General features: G+C 57.2%; 1 protein-coding gene across 2 annotated transcripts in view; it reads left to right on the forward strand.

Moving 5' to 3' along the window:
• The window catches only part of ACOT7 (acyl-CoA thioesterase 7), a 101,069-nt gene that overhangs the window by 47,906 nt on the left and 32,919 nt on the right, over positions 1–20,244 (forward strand). For both annotated transcript variants that reach the window (XM_047085701.1, XM_047085700.1), the window contains exons 5-6: positions 796–910; positions 8,228–8,314. In XM_047085701.1, the coding sequence (XP_046941657.1) occupies positions 796–910; positions 8,228–8,314 (202 nt within the window). The remainder of the gene's footprint in view (positions 1–795; positions 911–8,227; positions 8,315–20,244) is intronic.

Raw genomic sequence — 20,244 nt, forward strand, 5'->3', positions numbered from 1 at the left:
CACGCAGAAAACCTGCCCTCTCCTCACCCTGTTGGGGCTCCCTGGATTCTGTAGTTCAGGGTCCAGGAATGAATCCCAGGAAGGGAAGGGCAAGTGTAAAACAAAATAAGTAACTGATTGCTGACGTGATGTTGTTTTAGCAGTGGGACATTGGGAGCAGGCTAAACGCTCACGCATATGAACCGGGCCTCTCCCCTAAGTCATGTTAGGTTAGTAAGTTCTGCTAATGCAGTGAAAGGAGGAAATATTGCTACTTTGACACTTCCCACAGGGGCATGTGGGGGGCTCAGTCGGTTGAGTGTCCGAATCTTGGACTCTTGGTTTTGGCTCAGGTCACGATCTCAGGGCTCGGGAGTCTGAGCCCCGCATTGGTCTCCCTGCTGACAGTGCGGGGCCTGCTTGGGATTCTCTGTCTCCCTCGCTCTCTGCCCCTCCCCGGCTTGCTCTCTCTTTCTCAAAAGAAACATTTTTTTAAAGTATACAGTTAAAAAAAAAAAAAGAAACTTCTCACATAGCATGGTAGAACTATCTATATAGACGTGGGCATAACAACAATTCTAGAAAGCACATGAAGCAAACATTTGACTGAGATTTCCACCTTCTGTGTATTTTGTTGTTTATATTAGACGTGTAGTATCGGGAAAACAATAGATGGCTCCAGTTACGTAAATGTAGGCCACCACACAAGGAAGCCTTGAGCCCAGGAGGCCGAGCCAGGCCTGGCCGGGGAGGCCGAGGGGAGGCAGGCCAGGCTCACTGCTGCCGGCCTGACCGTCTCTCCGCGCTTCTCCGCAGTATTCCCGACAGGAGCAGGAGGAGGAGGGCCGGAAGCGGTACGAGGCCCAGAAGCTGGAGCGCATGGAGACCAAGTGGAGAAACGGAGACATCGTGCAGCCCGTCCCGAACCCAGGTAAAGGCTGGGGTGCGGGATGGGGGACAAACCTCCGCCAGCCCGTGTGGAACGTTCTCCTCTCAGGGGCAGTGCGGCCCCCACACCTGGTGCTGTCGCCTGCGACCAGGCCCTCTGGGCTCCCCGGGGCCCTGTCCCCTGTCCGCGCACCACACAGACCCCTCCCCAGCAGCACAGTCAGCAACGAGGGGACAGGATGGCTCAGCGAGGCCCCGCAGCCCGCGGAGTGTTGGGGCGGAGGCCCTGCTACCTGGGCAGAGTGGAGGTGCCTGGGCGTGGAGTTGCTCTTGTGTCCTCCCCCGCGCCCCCCATGTGCTCAGGAGCACCTTTCTTACGGGATTTCCAGGTCATAGAAAACACAAATGGCAACAGCTTTTCCTACGTCGTTCCTCGCCAGCCCGCCACTCATGTGTCGCCGTGGCAAATGGCCCCCCTGGCTGTGCGGGCGAGAACGCTCTGTGGGTGCACTGGTGCCTTCTCGGGCCGCGTCCGCCTGGTCTTTTGCCCCCTTGCCCGCACGTCCAGGTGGCCGGCTTTAACAGCGTGTCCATCCAGAATCCGAACACATGGGTCCAGGGATGGTCCCCTGCAGATGGGACTTCCCCCACCGCGTCCTGAGCAGACGGCTTCCCCGGCGCCCAGACAGTTCAGGGCAGGGTCTCTGGGGTTGTCTGTTCCCATCGGGACACGGTGAGTGCTTGGGACGTGGGTCTTCCTGGTAACCTGTGTCTCCCCTGCACACGCAGTGACCACGTTTTATCTGCGTGGAGAGTGCTCTCCAGAACATGCTGTGTGTTGTTGCCAGGTTCCGTAGGTGACACCTCAGGGCACCCCAGACACAGGTAGTGTCTGAGTTCCTGGTTTGGTCCTTGACAGCTGAGGACCTGTCCCGAGGAATCCCTCTCCTCACTCTGAGCTGTGCCCCGACTTCCACTAACCAGGACCACGGCGAGCTCCAGGGCCCCGGGCCAGACAAAGTTTCCGGCCACCCACCCACTTGCCCTGGCTGCAGGCCACGTCCAGCATCGGGGTAGGGGCGCTGGTGACGGCGCAGCAGGGTACACATGAGGACGGGACCTTCTGGGCTTCGAGTTGGGCCGTCCAGCCGGCATGTCCTGGCTTCCCCAGGTGGGGTCTATTTGCACAAGAGTCTGCAAACCTTTTGGTCCCTTCCTGTGCGTCTCCCCCTTATCCTTCTCATGTTCCAGCCTCAAACCCGCCCACAGGGAAGGCTGGTGGACTGTGCGTGGGTTGGTGTCTTTACTGTTCTTTTCACCTCTGCTTTCCAGCAAACACCAAAATGACAAATTCCTCGTCTGAAATGTTGCTGCTCTGATGAAATTCTATGAAGCAGTACCTCTAAAGATAAAAAGTAAAGAGACAGTCTGTTGATAACACAGTAACCCACAAGATAGGCCTGGGGTCCCTCCTGATGACGAAGGTCTGCCCCAGGCCCTAAGACCTCTGCTGAGGGCGTCAGACCCGGGCTCTGCTTTTGGGAGGGCGAGCGCACAGGCTGGTCAGGCACAGATACGGAGGGCGACAAATGATGTGAGGGAGGCGAGGTGGGGGTTCTTAGGAGAGGTACACACTCGGCGCTGAGGGAATTCGGGGACAGAGAAACTGGAGGGGGCTGAGCGGCAGCCCTCCCCAGAAGACACGTCTATGTCTGGACCCTTAGTTGCAGAAAGGGTGTTTGCAAGTGTAGTCAAGTGAAGGATCTCGAGATGAGGTCGTTCTGCTTTACCCAGGTGGGCCCCAAAACCAGTCATCATCAGTGTTCTTTTTTGGTTTTGTTTTTTTTAGAGAGAGAGAGAACGTGTATGAAGGAGGGGCCGAGGGAGGAAGAGAGAGAATCTTAAGCAGGCTCCATGCTCAATACAGAGCCCAACCTGGGGCTCGATCTCCCAAACCGAGATCATGACCTGCGTCAAAGTCAAGAGTTGGACGCTCAACTGACTGAGCCACCCAGGTGCCCCGTGACCAGTGTTCTCATTAGACAGGAGGGGGAGACAGTGTCAGGCCAGCAGCAAGGGCAGGGCTGGGGAGAAGTCGGGGAGGCACGTGGGGTCTGCTCGGGCGCTCCCCTCCGTGGGTGGTTTCTGGCAAGTGCTTGGGCTGGAAGCTGGGCTGAGGGCCGAGTCCGGGGCTTTGAGAACCTGAAGTCGGTCCTGGTTTCCTCCTTTGACTGTCTGGGAAACTGAATATAAAGCTCACGGTTTCCAGGTTAAAGTCCCTTTGCGCATGGGTTATTTTCTGTTTGCTATAGTGTTTGACTGTAAATCTGGTACATAATGTTTCTCGGAATCTGTTACTCTCCAAAGATATTAACCAAAGGTGGCCTTCTGAAGCTCGAGCTTTCTTGACAGACTTTTACAAGCTTTTATTTTTTACTTTTCTGTGTTCCAATAAAAATGCATCTTTCTCAGAAGATTGGCTTAGGGGGACTGGCTTTTAAATGCTTCTTCAGGAAGTCATATGTCCGTTGCTTGTGTTTTTGAATGTCATCTGTACTTCTGACCTCAGTTTCCCGGTAGAGCTGCCCTCGGCCTGGCAGGGCTCCCAGTGCCTGGAGCAGGACGGGCTCCCCAGGACCGGCCACCACCTCCTGCGTGGCTCGGCCCCGGGCTGCGTCTGGCGGCTGTGCTTGAGCCAGCAGGACAGGAGCTCAGCAGGAAGGGCCGAGCGTGTGCTCAGCACTGGGGGTCTTTCCAACACTCGAGCCCCTTCCTGTGGGAGGACCCCCGCCACCCCACGTATCTGCGGCTCTCTGTCACTGTTGAGACCAGAACCAGATTTCAGCCAGCTGTTGCCTAGCAACCCCCTTCCAGGGCTGACCTCATCCTTGAGATGCCTTTTCAGAGAGTCTGGGAGCTCTTTAAAACCCAGCTTCTCTTATTGTTTTCTCCATCTGACGAGAGAAAATAGAATTACCTTGAACTCTTTGATCCACGGCCATCAGATGTCCAGCTTTGACGATGTAGGGACTGTTTGGCCATCTGGAGCCTTTTGGGGGAGCTGTGAGGTTTAGGACAAAGTCAGCCTGGCTCTGGTTGTTGGCCTGGGCCCGGGCTCTGCCTCCCTGTGGCCGGCCTGTGACCGGCCACCCCTACAGGCACGTCCTCTCCAAGCCGTCCGTGAGAGTGCTTGGTGCCCGTCTCGGATCTGACCGGGATCTGACCAGGTCCCACCATCCTGTGCCCGTGAGCACTTGCTCTGGGGAGGGAGTGAGGTGTGGGGAGGCAGGGGCCGGGCAGCGAGGGAAAGACTGTGTAGAGTCAGACTGCCCTGGTCTGAATCCCACTTTTGCCTCCACGGGGGCTTAGTCTCCCTGCGCCTCTGTTTCCTTGGCTGCAAACACAGTAAAGGGGAATTTTGTGTTTGTTTATGGCCGTGTTGATCCTCTCCTGTCACTGCCCTGGGGACCTCACTCAGGTTCCGGATGTCATCGTATAGTTGAGGTTCAAAGAATTGGCTCTGTATTAGCCAAAGTCATGGTAGCTGCTGTAGCTTCTGAACCCTAAAATCCTAGTGCCTAACTTACTAGAGGTTCATTTCCTATAAAGTCCAAACCGGGTGTTCCTAATCAGGGGGTGTCCTGCAGATGGTGTGGACTCTGTCTTGGGGCTCTGCCTCTTTAACAGGTAGCTTCCGGGGTTCTCTTGGAAGGGGAAAGAGCAGGCAGGCTCACACATCTGGGATTTTGATGGTCGGGCCCGGAAGCAGCAACGCCCCTGGGCAGCCTGCGAGGGGCCATGCGTGGAGAAGGTGAGGAGAAGGGACTGCCCCGTCCTGCCTGCTGTCCACCTGTTCATTGCTTCGCACGTGTGGGTCACCTCACCCGGAAATCCTGTCCAGCTTGCGTCAGAGAGCAGTGTCTCGGGTTGTGTGTGGTCTCCTGTTGCATTTAGATGCAGTACTTTGGGGACAGGGGCCGGGAGCCAGTGAACTAACAATGGGCCCCCTGCACTGACTGGCACTGTCTACACAGAGGCGGGACAGCAGGTGAGGGGCGGACACGCTCACCTGTTCCCAGGGCTGAGCCTCCTGGCCAGGGGAGGGCCTGCAGGAGACCCTGGTGCTGCCCTCGGGGTGAGGGTGGGTCCTCTCAGTCCCTTTCAGCTGTCCGGAAGGGTCTTCGTGTCCACTGTCCTCCTCGGCCTCACTGGAGTGGGCACCTGCTCATCTGTGATGGGGGACGTCAGAGGTTTTCCCCTCCTGAGCTTAGTGGGCATTGGATCTGTTGACTTCCTGTTGGCTGCTTGTGACAGTCACGCTGAGAGTCCTTTCCAGGCACACTTCTCAAGCTCTCTCAGCTGGACGGTGGCTTCCGTGACACTCTCTCGCATGGATACATTCGTGGGCTGAGTGGTGATGGGCTTTGATCTCTGTGCCCCTCGGTCCCCAGAAGCAATAGGCTTTTCCCACCTTGATGCCCCAGGTCTCTGGGCTCCATTCACTCTCATTTCTGCTTCCAAACTGGCTGTTTCAAGGGTTTCCTTTGGGTGGGGCCCCAATTCTGATGCCCACTTATGTATTCATTAAGGCAGCATGGGCAGCAGTAATAGCCCCCGAGTCTCTGTGGCTCCACCTTGCACTTGGCAGAGTCTTTTCCCGTAGGTATCACTGTGGTTCACCTGAGGCGCAGAAATGAACAGAGGAGAGGCCGCTGAGGACGACCAGGGACCGGGAACCAAACACACAAAAAAATAAACACAGGCCCACCTGCGAAGAGTCCCGTGGGTGCCAAGTTCACGGCCGAGGGAAGCAGGACTGGAGTGTGGCCGGGGAGGGGGGTGTTGTTTTTCCCCATCAGAATTTTGGTGCTTTCGCTTATTAAAAGCTTATCGGTTCAAGTTCTGAGAACATTAAATTATTAGACATGGCCTAACTGATAACTTTTGAATGCCATTCGAGAACAGTGAGGGCATCTCTTTGACTAGATCGTGGTCGTTATTCAAATGGCTTGTCATTTGAGTAAATAGACATCTGACACGACAGAGCTTTTGTGTGCAGTTCTCCATGGTTTGATGTTTTAAAACCTTCACCTGCAGACCTCTTTGCTGGTCAAAGCAGTTCCTGAGATCGGGCCAGATTTGAGACTGAATTTTCATTTGTGCTGCAAGAGTGGCTTTCGTGTCTTTTATGAGTAGGACACGAACGCGGGCAGCAGAGCAGGCCCTCTTGGCTCTCGGGGCCTTTCTGCCGTCCGCTCGCGTGCTTTGCAGAGACAGGGCTCAAGGGAGTCGGCGTTTGAGATCAGCGTGTTGTGGACCGGACAGCGCTGACTGGGGGTGTTTCTCTGACAGGCGAGGAGAGGGTCGTCATCAGTGTGCTTTGTGGTTTCTCCGGCTGTCTCCAGGCAGCAACGCTCCAGGTGTCTGAGCCCCCAAGGCCGGCTGTAGGTGTGGCCCTGGCTGGGTGCACCCTGCACCTCCCATAGCACAACAGGGATTTGGGGGTGTGTCTTTGCCATTTCCCAGTAAAATTAGAAACCGGGGAGGGCAGAATCCTGGACACCCCTAGGGCCTGGGAGGCCTGCACTCAAGTGGCAGCTGGGAGGAGCATCTCCTCCCTGGAGTCAAAGCCACGGGCCGTCTGCACTACGTGCAGTCCCTGTGGCACCAGGGGACACCTGGAGCGCCTTTCCCGCTGCTTTTGATGTTACCCCATCCCCCCTCTCTTGGAGTTGTCCCTGTCGTCTGTCGGTTGGTTTTGGGTAGTGTCCTTGCCCACCAGCTCGTGGAGGGGCCCCTTGTGATGACAGTCTGACCCACATCCAGACGGGTGGGCTGGATGGCCAAGTCCCCAGAATGTGGCCTCTCACGTGGGAACCCTCCACTAGCTCCTGACCCCGGGACGGGATGCTGCTTCCTACCCCCCAGCAGAGCCCGAGGCAGGAGCTGGGACCTCACGCGGGAGCCGGCCCCTGCCTCTGACCGCACACGGTGAGCCAGGAAGGAAGGTGGGGGGAGCAGGGCCAGTCGCGGGACCCCCTAGAGGTGAGAACCGACTGCCCCTGAGAACCAAACACCACCCCTCTTCCAGAGTTGGAGCCACTTCATGGCTTCCCACGCAGCCGAGGGCCTCTTCCGCCTTCCACAGGGGCCTCTCAGTGGACGGCACGTGACACAAGTGCTCGGAACTTGAGTCTGAATCACTCTAAGCTGTGAGGCTCGAGGACCAGTACAAAATGTCTTGAGTTTGGAGTTAAATACTTAACGGTCTCAGTTTCCACGGGCTCCAGTTTCCCTGCCTTGTGACCCCTTCAGGCCAGCAGGTGGTTTGAATTCCGTAGGGAGGAGCGTCAGACAGTCTCGGGAGGACAGGTGGTGCTGGGGAGACACGGGCGGGCGTGCCACCAGCTCTTGCCTGCAGGGCGACATAGCGTTTGTGCAGGCTGTTCCGTGCACAGCCCCACGTAGAGAGGACCCCTGCTCATCTGCACTGCGTCCCCGTCACTCAGTGGCCCTGTGGGCCGGCTTCCTCGACAGCTCGGCCTTGCTGGGGCGGGAAGGGGCGCCCCTCCTGAACACCAGCCATCCGGGCAAGAGACAGATGAGGGTCATCCTTGCCCAGAAGGCTCCGGAAGGTGGGAGCGGCGGCTGGGTCTGCTCAGAAGACCTTATACCCGTGTTACCCGCACGTGTTAGAGGAGGCAGTGCCGCGGTATGACAACCGCCTTCTGGGGACAGGGTTTTATCACGTCTGTTTTTAAGCGTAGCCTCTTACAGCTATTTCGGCAGCATCATCAAGGGAGGGAGGGATGCCCCCCAGGGATTTGGTGAGCTGGGGCGGTGACTGGGAGGGAGAGGCTGGCATGCCTCTGGGTGCCGAGTCTTCCTGGGCAGACTGGGGGCTGGCGGGAGTCCCAGGGTGCTCCCAGGGAGGCCGAGTTCTGTGGCGTCTCCCTCAGGTTCCTGGTTTCCACCTCGCCGTTGCGTTCGGTGAGCTATAAATGTACACGCTTGCGAGGTTGCATGGTAAGTTTCTGCGACATTGTCCACGATTGTTTACAAAATGGGAGTCAGAGCCAGACCGAACACCGTCCCGATGGAGGGTGCCCACAGCCCTGGGAGCATGTAGCCGCGAGGTGTCTGCTCACTGCCTGTGGCTCAGGACAGGGCCTTGTTGGGGACACGGGGAGTGACCTCAGGACCCACCGACAGAGCGGCTGATCAGCCTCCGAGAAAGCCTTCCCCTTCCCCGGCCGGAGCATGTTGAGAAATCACCCCCCCGAGCCGTCCGCTCAGCGTAGCGCTCCGTCGCGGGCGGTGATCTGTCCCCAGGCCTAATCTCTCTCCTTTGCGATTCCAGAGCCGAACACGGTCAGCTACAGCCAGTCCAGCTTGATCCACCTGGTGGGGCCTTCTGACTGCACCCTGCACGGCTTCGTGCACGGAGGTAAGAAGACAGCGGCTCCCGTTTGCACGTCCCCGTTAATCCCCCGGGAGCCAGGCTGCCGTCTGACCCAGTTTAGGTTCTTGTGTTTAATGAAGGAGAAGTTTAAACTTTTAAGAGGCTGCATAATAAATCACCGAAATACAGTCGGCGCCTGTTTTTAAAATTGGAAACGAGAGTCAGATGGATGACTGTCCTGATGGAGGGTCACTCGCCACCCCAGGACCATGTAACCGTGAGGTGTTTGGTGGACGCCTGTGGGTCGGGCCAGGGCCTTCCCGGAGACAGTGATGTCACCAGGGAGTAACAGTGTGACCCGCCAACAAAGAGTGGCTACTTGAACATGGTTTTGCCACTGAGTTGTTCTTTCTTTCTTCCTTTGGTCAGACTCCTCCTTAAACAAGGCTCGGGAAGTATGGCGGGACGTAGGGAGGACTTAGCTCCAGGTTCACAGGGGGCACTTTTTACCTTAGTGAAGTGTAATTGCTTTTTGTGATTTACAGAAAACAGTAGATATACAGGCACTGACACAATGCCCTTCCTTTATGTTCTCATTTCCAATTGCCCGGAGTACCCAGCTCTTCCGTTTTCTCCTCAGAAAACTCCTATTCATCCTTCAAAGCCCACCTCACGCGGTGCCACTCTGTGCAGGGTTACACTGATACTTCCACCAGGGGAGGCCTCAGGAGCGAGGCTTGATCTTACTGTTTGTGTGGCCTCCGGGGCCTCACAGAGTCAAAGAGCCGCTTTCCAGGGACCTGTTTCGTGAACAGGAGGCACAGATTACTTTCAGGTTGAGAAGCGTAGGATAATGGGCTGTGGGATTTGAGATATATTTTTTAAGTTGGTTTCTTTTTTTTTTTTTTTTTTTAGCTGGTCCTCTTTTTGTGGATATATACATGTATGTATTTTTTTTTTTTAATTTTTTTTTTCAACGTTTATTTATTTTTGGGACAGAGAGAGACAGAGCATGAACGGGGGAGGGGCAGAGAGAGAGGGAGACACAGAATCGGAAACAGGCTCCAGGCTCTGAGCCATCAGCCCAGAGCCCGACGCGGGGCTCGAACTCACGGACCGCGAGATCGTGACCTGGCTGAAGTCGGACGCTTAACCGACTGCGCCACCCAGGCGCCCCACATGTATATTTTTAATTTCATGATTGTCTTCCTCTCTCAACTAAATGCTGGCGGCGGTGCCCTTAGATGTGATTCACTTAGATCCTACCCAACGGAAGTCGTGCTTTGCAACCAACAGTACTTTCCAGGCGCGTGCGTGTGGTGGCAGGCAGGGCATCTCCGTACTCTGAGGACAGGGCGGTCTCATAAGCCGTCTCGTCTCCTCTTCTCCACCAGCCCTCGCCTGCCTCCTGGAAGTGGGGGGCGGCCCCTCTTCCGAGCCCAGGCTCCTGTAACTGCTGAGAACGGCCTTTCAGCCTGCCTGAGCTCCATCCCGCCGGGAATTTGTGAAACTCTGTGCTAGAACTTTTGCTTGTCTCGTCCACGTGTTGGAAGTTCGGGAAAGGTGGTGTTTCCTCCATCCGCTGTCTCCTTGTTGAAAAGCCTGGGCTCTGTCTTTGCGGGCAGGAGGGTGTGAGGGAGTTGTTGGAAATCTGGAATCCCACGGGTTATCGTGTTCACCCACGGGGCCTGGGCTGCTGCATCCGTTCGATACCGGCACGGTTTTTTAAGAAGCGCATCGAAAGCATGTTTGCGATGGCTTTACAGTTTTTAATGCCTATTTTGGTAGGGGTTTTGTGCCCACAAGTTAAAAAAAAAAACACACCTAATATTTTTTTTAAATTTTTTTTTTTTTTTTTTTCAACGTTTATCTATTTTTGGGACAGAGAGAGACAGAGCATGAACGGGGGAGGGGCAGAGAGAGAGGGAGACACAGAATCGGAAACAGGCTCCAGGCTCCGAGCCATCAGCCCAGAGCCCGACGCGGGGCTCGAACTCACGGACCGCGAGATCGTGACCTGGCTGAAGTCGGGCGCTTAACCGACTGCGCCACCCAGGCGCCCCAACACACCTAATATTTTTATCAAATGCGATCTCTGAACGGCGTCCGGGTAACTCACCGGGAGCGAATGAACAAAATTAACACTGTGCTGGAAACACCCGCGAGAGACCTGGGATTTTATGGTGTTTTCCTACAGAGAGAAGGCTGTCGATAGATGGTGTCTAAACTCATTTGAATCAAAGTTGCCTCTAACCTGTAATTCAGTAGGTGCCAATCGCAGGGGAAGCTCTTGCGTGGAAATGGAGGCCAATTTGGCTTTTATTCAGTCATCCTGTACCGCATGTGTCTTTGAGAAACCATTCCCCCGTGCCATTTTCTGTGATTTTCACACCCGAGATAGTCTTAATCTTGTGAACCCGCTCCTGTCCCGCCACTTAGAAACACACAGCACAGACGCTGGCCGCTGGCTGTGCTAAAACCGGTGGGGGGCGTAGCGGGTGTGGGAGGAGGTCCCAGATGGAATACGGGACGCCAGGCAGATGCCCAGTCTTGCGTCCCGTCCTGGGTGCGTGGACGGGACCTCCGGTGACTCACTGAGGGAGGCAGGAGCAGCAGGGAGCTGGCAGGAGGCTGTGCAGAGGAACTTGGCCCAGTGTGCCGGGAAGGACCGCCGTCTGTAGCCCCGTGCTTCTGACGTCAGGGCCTCCGCACAAGCGTCAGCCTGGGGTTTGGCCTCTGCCTTCCCTGGGTCCTGGGTGAGGCCTCCCCTCGCCCACTGTCGGTTGTGGCCCCTGAGGGGGCGACTTGGCAGATATCTGTGGGGGGTTTAGGGTCATGCCACAGCGAGGACCTTTTCATAGACTCGCCCGACACCCATCCTTGCTGAAAACGCACGGTAAGAATGGGAATTGACGTTACTTCGTGACAGGATAAAACACAGGTATCTGAGCCCGAAAGTAAGCATCTTACTCTGAGGCGGAGTCATGGGCTCGATCCCATGAGCTGTGAGGTCGTGACCTGAGCTGAAGTCAGACGTTTAACAAGCGAGCCCCCCAGGCGCCCCCTATGCCTCTTTCTTCCTCTGGGCTGCTCCCTGCCTGGCCCTCTGTGGGCCGCTCCCCGGGAGGGGGTGTCTCTGCTCGCCACCAGCCCGACCACGACCATAGTGGGGGCTCCCTGGGGGGTGGCCCAGCGTCCCGCTCAGGGCGGACTGGAGGTGTCCTCCACACGAATTCTGCACTTCTGAACTTCTGGCGGCCTTGGATTTTTTTCCTTTGGCACTTTAAAAAAACTTTTAATTAATTATTTGAAACCGAGGTATTCTGTGGAAGGGGGTCCAAGACGGCCTTTAACCAAACCCAGCTGCCCCTGCCCTCGCTTCACGTGAGCAGCTGCTCTGGCTGTGCTGCTCGGATGTCTGTGGCTCCATCTCCCCGGCGCCTCTCGGCGCATCATCCTCAGACTCCGCCGGCGTGAGTACCGCCCGCGCCACGCCAGGCAGAGCGCCACGACTGCGTCGCCGTGTGGCTTTGTCACCGCGGTCCCTCCTCGTCACCTCATCTTCCACCGACTTTGAACACCCAGCTAAGCCTCCGTGCCTCTGTAAAATGCTTCTCGGTACAGTTTTGCCTGCCAGGCAGTCGTTCGGTACGCGTTTCCCTGGAGAGAGCGCCCTCCCCCCACCCAAGCCGGCCCGCCCGTTCCCTGCACCTGCTGCACGGCTCCCCGGGGCCGGGCGCTCAGGCTCCTAGAGCTTCCCATTTCCTCTTTGCTGGTTTAGGTGGAACACGTCCTCCAGTGGCTTCCCGTGAAAGGTATGTATTAGCCAGATTAAAGGTTCAGGGGCGCCTGGGCGGCTCAGTCGGTTAAGCGTCCGACTTCGGCTCGGCTCATGATCTCACGGTTTGTGAGTTCCAGCCCCGCGTCGGGCTCTGTGCTGACGGCTCGGAGCTAGGAGCCTGCTTCGGATTCTGTGTCTCCCCGCCCCCCCACGCCCCTCCCCTGCTCACACTCTGTCTCTCTCTCTCTCTCTCTCCCCCTCTCAAAATGAATAAAACATTAAAAAAAATTTTTAAAGATTCAGCTGCTGGGCTGAAGGCCCCAAATGGTGGCTTCCACGAGACAGAGGACTATTGTGTCCTGTGTAATGATGCAGTTGTGAGAGGTCAGGGGCTCGCGTGGAGGCTCCCTCTGCCTCGGTCTGCTGTCCCTGCGGTGGCCCTGTTTCTGCCGGGCGGCAGCACAATGTGGCACCAGTGTTCCGCCCAGAGGCAGTGGGGCTCCCGGGAAACCGCACCCAACGCTCACGTCCGCTGGTGGGTCTAGCTGGCCAGATGCGTCTGTCGAACACTGGAGTTGCCATAGAAGAAAGGGAGAACTGATGGGGGGCACTCTCTCGGGGGCTCAGTGGTTTATCTGCAGTTTGTGTCTGGCATGCTTTCCCAGGGACTTGGAGCCATTGGTGCGTCACCTTACGGCTTCTGAGGTTCCCGTTCAGAAATCCAGGGAGTCTGGCCACACCTCTGCCTGTCCCCCTTCCCCGATCCTCACTGTTCATTCTAGCCTCTGCCCAGGGCCCTTCCACCATCTTCCTGCTGTCTGCTTTCCTGAATAACAAATTGTGTGGTCTGCAGTTTCCGGGCCCCCCTCCCCATGCTGTGCTTAACGAACCCTCCGTCTGCACCCACTGCTCTGGATGGCTGTGCCCTCCCCCCACCCCGCACCGGGTCCTGAACACCCCAAGCACCCATAGGTCTGGGGACCTCGCTGGGGAGCCGCTGCTCCTGAGATGGAATCAGATGCCTGCAGCTCTGGCCCTGCCCCTGCCAGGCCCCGCCCCTGCCAGGCCCCGCCCCCGCCAGGCCCCGCCCCTGCCAGCACAGCCTTTGCAGCTGGTCTTATTCGTCAGTCTCGCCAGCTTTTGTGGGGTCGTCCCTCCGTTTGGGCTTTGGACCCTCTTCCTGCCCCCTTCAGGGGTTTTGCCCCATTGGCCGGCTCATCCTTCCCACAGTGTTGATCTGTCCACTATCCTGAGAGGTTGTGGATTGTGGTCTCATTCTTGCTGCCCGCGGGGATCACCAGGGCACTCAAAAATGCAGGTGCCCGGGCCCCACCAGTAGGACCGGAGGCCATGGGGAGGCCCAGGTGTTCCAGTTGCTGGAGCTGCCCGGTGATTCCGTTGGTCGGGACGGCCTGGGGGAGAGGACACAGCCGGGAAGGGTGAACCTTGCTTGGACCCAGCGCCCAGAGTGTGTTTCCTGCCTTTGAAAACCATTCCCAGCTCTGAAACCTTCTTTTGTCTGCCCAGGTGTCCCTACGACAGCCGCCCAGCGCCCTGCTTCATGCTAACTACTTAAAAGCTGGAAGAGGGAGAACATTGTTCCTGCAGCCAATTATCGTTGTCCTCTGTTTTTGAGTGTATTTATTATTTTGAGAGGGAGAGAGAAAATCCCAGGCAGGCTCCTCACTGCCAATGTAGACCCGGACGTGGGGCACGTGAGATAGTGACCTGAGACCAGATCGAGTCGGACACTTAACTGACGGAGCCCCCCGGGCGCCCCTATTTTTGTCCTCTTTATTTACCCTGTGAAAGACCCCAAAGCTGGGAGAGGAAGGGAGCTTACAGGCTCTCAGTCCAGGAGGGGGGTCCTAAGCTATCGGCAGCTTTTCTCTGTTAGAATCGCAGGCAGTAAGTCAAACTGCGGATGGAGCTCCAGTGTCCCTAGACCAAGCTGCCGGGTTGGGTCGCACTTGGCAGGCTGGCGTCTTTCCCACTCGTAGGACAGGCCTGTGTGCAGGCCACGTCCAGTGGGGGAGCCACGCCTTCTGCCTCACCCCGCCTGGCGCCTGGTTTTGAGGGTGGGGTGGTCACTGGCTGGAATGACTCTGCCTCTTCAGCTTCAGCCATGCCTGCACCCCAGCCCCGGGTGTCGTCAGAGCAGGGAATGGACGCCCCGCATGGTAAGGGTGAGCACTGACGGGCTCCGGGAGCCAATGCTGCTGTTTCAGAGAAGAAGGGGCCAAAGCGAGGGGCTTTCTGTCCCGTGCTGTCGTGAGTCTGCAATGAGTGTACCGCTGGGGCCCCTACCCCTAGCTCCGATGCACTCTGGCGGTCTGGGGGAGGCGGGTGCGCACTGGCTGGGCTGGGGCCCCTGATTTCTAGAGTGACCTCACTGACCTGACAAGGCTCCCAGCTCTGCAGCTGGAAGAAGAGTGAATGATGGAGTCATGACTGCCATAAAACCTTTGTCTTCAGAGTCGCTGATGTTCCATTGTCACAGTGGCCTTGGTGTCCTCAGGCCAGCTGGAGGCCGGTCATCTCTTTCCTGGCAGAGTGGTGTCCCCAGCCCACCTGTGCCCCATGCCTCCACTGCCCCTTTCAGCTTGGTTTCTCGGCAAGCCGCCTGCGCTCCGTCCCTCCTGTCTCTCTCATCGTCCTCTCTCGAACCTGCTCCCAGCACCTCCCTCCTGTTGAGGAGCCCTCTGACCTGCCAGAGCCAAGGCCAGAGAGCCCTTCTCGGCACTCACAGTTCATCCGGCCCCTCTCAAGCTCCCTCCCCAGACCCCTTCCTCCCCTCCCTGCACCCTGAGCTCTCTCTCTCTCTCTCTGTCTCTCTCTGGGAATCCCTCTGGGACTCACCTGGACTCCAGCTGAGTCCTCAGGACCCCCCACCCTGGGATGGCTGCTGGGGTCCCTGGGTCCCCCAGACCTTGTTCCCAGGCGTCCCCCTGTAGTGGCAGCCAGGCCATCCCCTAGGTGATCTGGCCAGAATCCCCGTGATCTCCTGTGGCCTGGCTGGCTCTCTCGCGGACTTCCCACCTCACCTATCAACCCGTCCTTTGGGCTCCACCTTCAGAACATACCAGAATGTGAGCTCTCACCTCCTCCACCGCCCTCCCCTGCCAAGTCCCCATTACCAGGGAAATGGCCTCTTGCCTGGTCTCCCGACTTCCCTGAACCACTTCTTTTCCCAATGCTGCAGCCTCGCCGAGCCTGTTACACCAGAAATCTGGTCAAGCCGAGTCTGTTCCAGACCCTGTGGTGGCTCCTGTCTCACTCCCAGGAGACGCCAGATCTTTTTATTTGTGCCGCTTCTGTCCTTATGAGGCCTTCCAGGAGGGCCCTCCCCTGTGCCTCTCCGACCCCCCTTATCTTGTCCCCCCTCTTGCCTTGCTCTCCCCCTTCACAGTTCCAGGACACCTGGGGCACCCTGCCCACACCGTCCACCCCCCCCAACCCCCCCACCGCACCCTGTGTTAGGTAGACCCCACCCCCACCTGCTGTCTGTGTTCACAGGCGCTCACCACCCACCCCTCCCGGAGCACAGGCTCACAGGGTGGGGACTTGGCGTGACGTGCTCACGGCTGCATCCCCAGCACTGAGTGCAGGGCCTGGAGCAGAGTAGACCTGCAAGGTGCAGAATGAACTGGAAAGAACGGAGGGGCCCCTGTGCGGGAAGCAGGGCCACAGCACGGCAGCAGAGGCGGCCCCGCAGGAGGAGCGCGGGAGGGGGTGTGAGGTCCAGGGTCGCGGCAGAGCACCACGCCGACGCCGCCCGCCTGAAGCGGCAGGAGACAGATCTCGTACACGCCACACAAACATCAGGCAGCCAAGGGGCCACGCGTGGCTCCCGGGGGTCCCAAGGCTGGGGGACCACACAGCTTAGCTGGCACCTAAGGGAGAAGGCAGAAGGGAGGGAGGTGGGTGGTACACGGGCAGGGAGAAGCCTGGTGGCCCAAGCAGAGGACATCTGGGAGACGAGGTGCGGGAGGAGGCCTCCCGCCCAGATGCTCTTACCGCTTGGTTTCCATTGGGAAACAGCACCTGTGGGAGGAATTGATTTCACTGCAAAATCCAGAATAAGGCACAGATGCTCCTTTCCAGTTTTGTGGCCTCATTTAACTGGAGCCCCTGCTGCGTGGCAGACAGTGTGTCGAGGCCTTGGCTGGGGAGGAGGGAGAAAAGAGAGGAGTGAGGCACGTTTCCGACTCTTGGGGAACCGGCCTCGTGGGGCCCCGAGGTGAGCACGCGAATGCGGGTTTGGGTCTTAGTTTCGTCATCATGCGGCCAACCGGTGTGCCGGTGACAGCCGCATTCCTCCCCGTTCTCACTTTCTAAGAATCTTTGGTTTTGCGAAAGTCGTTCTCGGCGTCCGAAGCCGCAGAGAGCAGCTTTGTGTCCAGGCAGGCGGCCGTGGGGAGCGGGGCAGGAGACCCCGGGTGCCGCTCCTGCCGTCCGGGGCTGGCGGTGGTGAGGACCCTGCTGACGCCCACCCCAGGGACGGGTCTCCTCTGGCCGCCTGGCCCTCTCGGTGGCCTCCTCCAGCCTGGGAGACGTGTGTGGCTGGCCGGCGGTCCCGCTTTTCTTCCGGAAGTGAGAGCGTTTTGCTGGAGAAACCCGGTCAGCCACACAGCGTCAGAATGCTCCCCTCTGCCAGTGCACTGGGATCTTCTGTCTCTGGTGCCAGATTAATTAACTTCCGCTTCCTGTTTCGCTGCATCACTAGGGGCGCGGATATCCCCTAACAGTGGCTTTCCTGTTCAGTATCTTGAGCATGGCTCTGACCTGACAAGGCTCCCAGCTCTGCAGCCCTTCACCCCGACTTGAGTGTTTCCTTTGAGAAAACCGACCCCGCACTGGTGCGCGACCTTGCCCTGCGTGGACTCCAGGCCTCGGCCTGCCCTTCCCGAAGTGGGGAGCACCGAGGGGATTTATGCGCAGGACCGCCACCTTATCCCCAGTCTCCCTTGGCTGTTGGGGCAGGAGTCCGCCTGCCCCACTTTCCCTGCTGCCTTGTTCAGAACAGGGAAGCGTCGACTCTCAAACGGCAGGAGGCGCATTCGCTTGTGACCTTCTCGAGTCCCCTGACACCGAGGGTGAGGGGTAAAGCATGGCCGGGCAGCCCTTTCTCCTGACTCCCTGGGTCTGGGATGCTCCTGGGCTATGTCTGAGGCCCCCGCCAGAGCTCCCGCTTTTGACATTTTGGCATCAGAAACCCATCCTTACCACCTTGTGGGTCAGTTGCTAAAAAGAATCCTTATTAATTACCTCATTGAATAGTCCCCTGGCCCTGGCCCTGGTTCACAGAGATGACCACAGGTACATTGGGAACCTGGGAGGGAGAAGCCAGACTGTCTCAGGAGGCTGTCACCCCACGGGCTCTCAGAATAACCCCTTGCCGTTACTGGGGGTGGGCCAGTGAAAATAGGATGAACTTACTATTGTTTTCTTAATATAGGAGGCTGGCACCCACACTCCGTCAGTTGGGATTAAATATAGAAACGGGGGCATCTCAAATCGCCACCCACAGCGCAGGCAGTGGCTCTGGGCGCTGAGCTGCTCACGGCTGCTGCGGGTTTGTAGGCGAGCGTGACCCAGTCCGCCAGTCGGGCCTGGGAAAATAAATTTAAGCCTCTATTTTTAAGCCAGCCGACACGCTGTCGATACTTGAAAAACCCTTGAGCAGTTAAATGTTAGATTCAAAAATATCTCCGGTACCCGATGTTTATCTGTATGTTGGGGGCCGAGCGGGTCTCGTTCTCTGCCTTCCCGTGATTCCTGCAATGGATGTGGAGTCCAAGGACAGCACGTCTACAATTTTGTTGTCATTTTTTAAATGGCAAAGCTTGGGTGATGAGGACAGCACATGACAGACTGTAATTTGCCAGAGCGATTTTCCCATCACCGGGAGCACCTCTTGTACCTAAATGGGAAGACATTAACAAGCTTTTCCAGTGGGACCCTGGGCAGAGGCACTTTGGGGAAGGCTCGGGCACTTGGGAGTTTAAGTGTTGAAGAGTGAACAGGAGGTGGTGACAGTGTCAAGGACGGCTGGTGGCTTTGGCTCCTCTGGCCAGACTGAGGGCCCAGTAGCAAAGTTAGGGGGACACCAGTCGTGAACTGGTCAGGGGGGTTTCCACCGGGGAGGGTATTGTTTGGTTTTAACAAAATGTACTTTTCTCAGTGGACACATGGCTTGTGACCTATGGCGTCTTCCATCATAGATACTGAGTTTTGTGGAAACAGGCCTTGCAAACGTGTCAGGACGGGATGAGGCCTTTCGTGATCTTCTCTCTGCACGGCCCACGTGACCTCATCATTTTGCCTTAGCAGCAGGTAACGAGAATGTCCCAGAACCAGCCCCGCTCAGTGCTGTGTCCAGGGCTGTTCCTCACCCCACCAGGAAGAGGGGACAGGCAGCTTGAAATCAACATCTTATTACAATCTCGACTCTTACGAGATCAGCTCTCTTCCCTCTAAGTGGACACCAGAAGTCACTTGACACGCAGGACCCCAAAGGACCGCGGCATCCTTGCCTTGTCTGGGAGCGGCTGAAGTACGCATTTGTAAGAACAGAGACGCTGGGGGCTGCCAGGAGCCGCGGGCAGGTTGCCAGCGAGGCCTGTCTTCTCTGGCAGACCTTTCTGCCTCCAGCTCTGATGCCACGCTTCCCTCGAACGCTGTGGGCACCAGGAGACCTCTCTTTTCAAGGCCAAACCCTTGAGCTGTGGACAGAGCTTTTCCATGTAGTGAGCCCTAGAGTCTGCCTCGCCGTCCCTTCTTGTCGAGCCTGCCGTGGCCTCCCTTAGAGGCATGGGTTGACGGACGTGGGCAGAGTTGGTCCAGGTGACAGCCTTCCCGGAGCTTGGACCCTGCCGCCCCCCTCGGCTGTCCCCTGCAGAGCAGACCTGTCCTGCAGTGTGGGTATTGCTGCCCACCCTGACTGCCCACTGCCTCTGTGAGTCACTGTTCCCGGTACCCGGGTTGAACCCCCGATTTGGGGCACAATCTCCTAAGAGACACGCGTGCTGCCACCATGCCTGTGCCCCAATCTGGGTCCTAGAATCTGTGGACTCCATCCATGAGCGGCCTTGGCTATAAAATGCCAGCATTCTGTGTGAGGTTTGCAGCTGTCCCAGCTCAGATTTGTATGCTAGCTCTTGGGGTCAGGGGGAGGCTATCTTTTTAAATGTCACCCTCAGCAGACGTAGCAGGTAGTTTTGAAGACCAGCCTTATCTGACAGATCCCCTGACACAGCTGGCTCTGGACCAGATAAGCAGGCCCTTGTGGTCTCAGCAGCGAGTGACGGTGGACCAGACTGTTACCCAAATACGGACCCTACGGCTCCGACTGGAGCAGTGTCCTTGAGTTGAATGTGATCCGTAGCTGGCGATCCTTCGTTCATTCGTTCATTCGTTCATTCATTCATTCATTCATTCAGCACGACCCTTTCCTGAGCACTCTACACCAGGTTCCGAATTGGGCGGGGACACTGTCAGGCACGTCCCCACCTAGTGCTGGCCTCCATGTCACATGTGATACAGATGGTCTGGGGATGCAGCTTGGGGGCTGACAGGGGCATCTGGGAGCAGGAGGTCAGCCAGCTGCTCCTGTCTTTCTCCGGAGTCTGTCCCAGGCTCGGAGCCTCTCCTGGTCAACACATGCTCTGGATTCTGCAATATTTTTTTTTTAATTTTTTTTTTTTTTTACATTTTATTTATTTTTGGGAGACAGAGAGAGAGAGAGAGAGAGAGAGAGAGAGAGAGAGCAGAAGTGGGGGAGGGGCAGAGAGAGAGGGAGACACAGAATCGGAAACAGGCTCCAGGCTCTGAGCCATCGGCACAGAGCCCGACACGGGGCTCGAACCCACGAACCGTGAGATCATGACCTGAGCCGAAGTCGGACCCTTGACCGACTGAGCCACCCAGGCGCCCCTGGATCCTGCAATATTTTGAATAACCGCAAAGTCACTTGGGGAATCTCTACCTGCAAACTGGGCCAAAGCCCAGTTTGAAGGAGCTGAGTACATCCTTTGTCCATTTATTCTTTTATTCTTAACGGCTTCTGCTTTTCCGGACTCATAAGCAAGAAGTTGGTTGTGGGTACTTTCTGCATTCCAGACATACTTCCAGTTCAGACCCTGCCTTTCCCGCCTCCCTACCATCCTCCCCGCCCCCCAGACCCTGAAGTTGA

This window comes from Lynx rufus, unplaced genomic scaffold (assembly GCF_022079265.1).
Source record: "Lynx rufus isolate CCGP_SWC_20201006 ecotype Redwood Valley unplaced genomic scaffold, mLynRuf1.p SCAF_2, whole genome shotgun sequence".
In the NCBI taxonomy this organism is placed as follows: domain Eukaryota; kingdom Metazoa; phylum Chordata; class Mammalia; order Carnivora; family Felidae; genus Lynx; species Lynx rufus.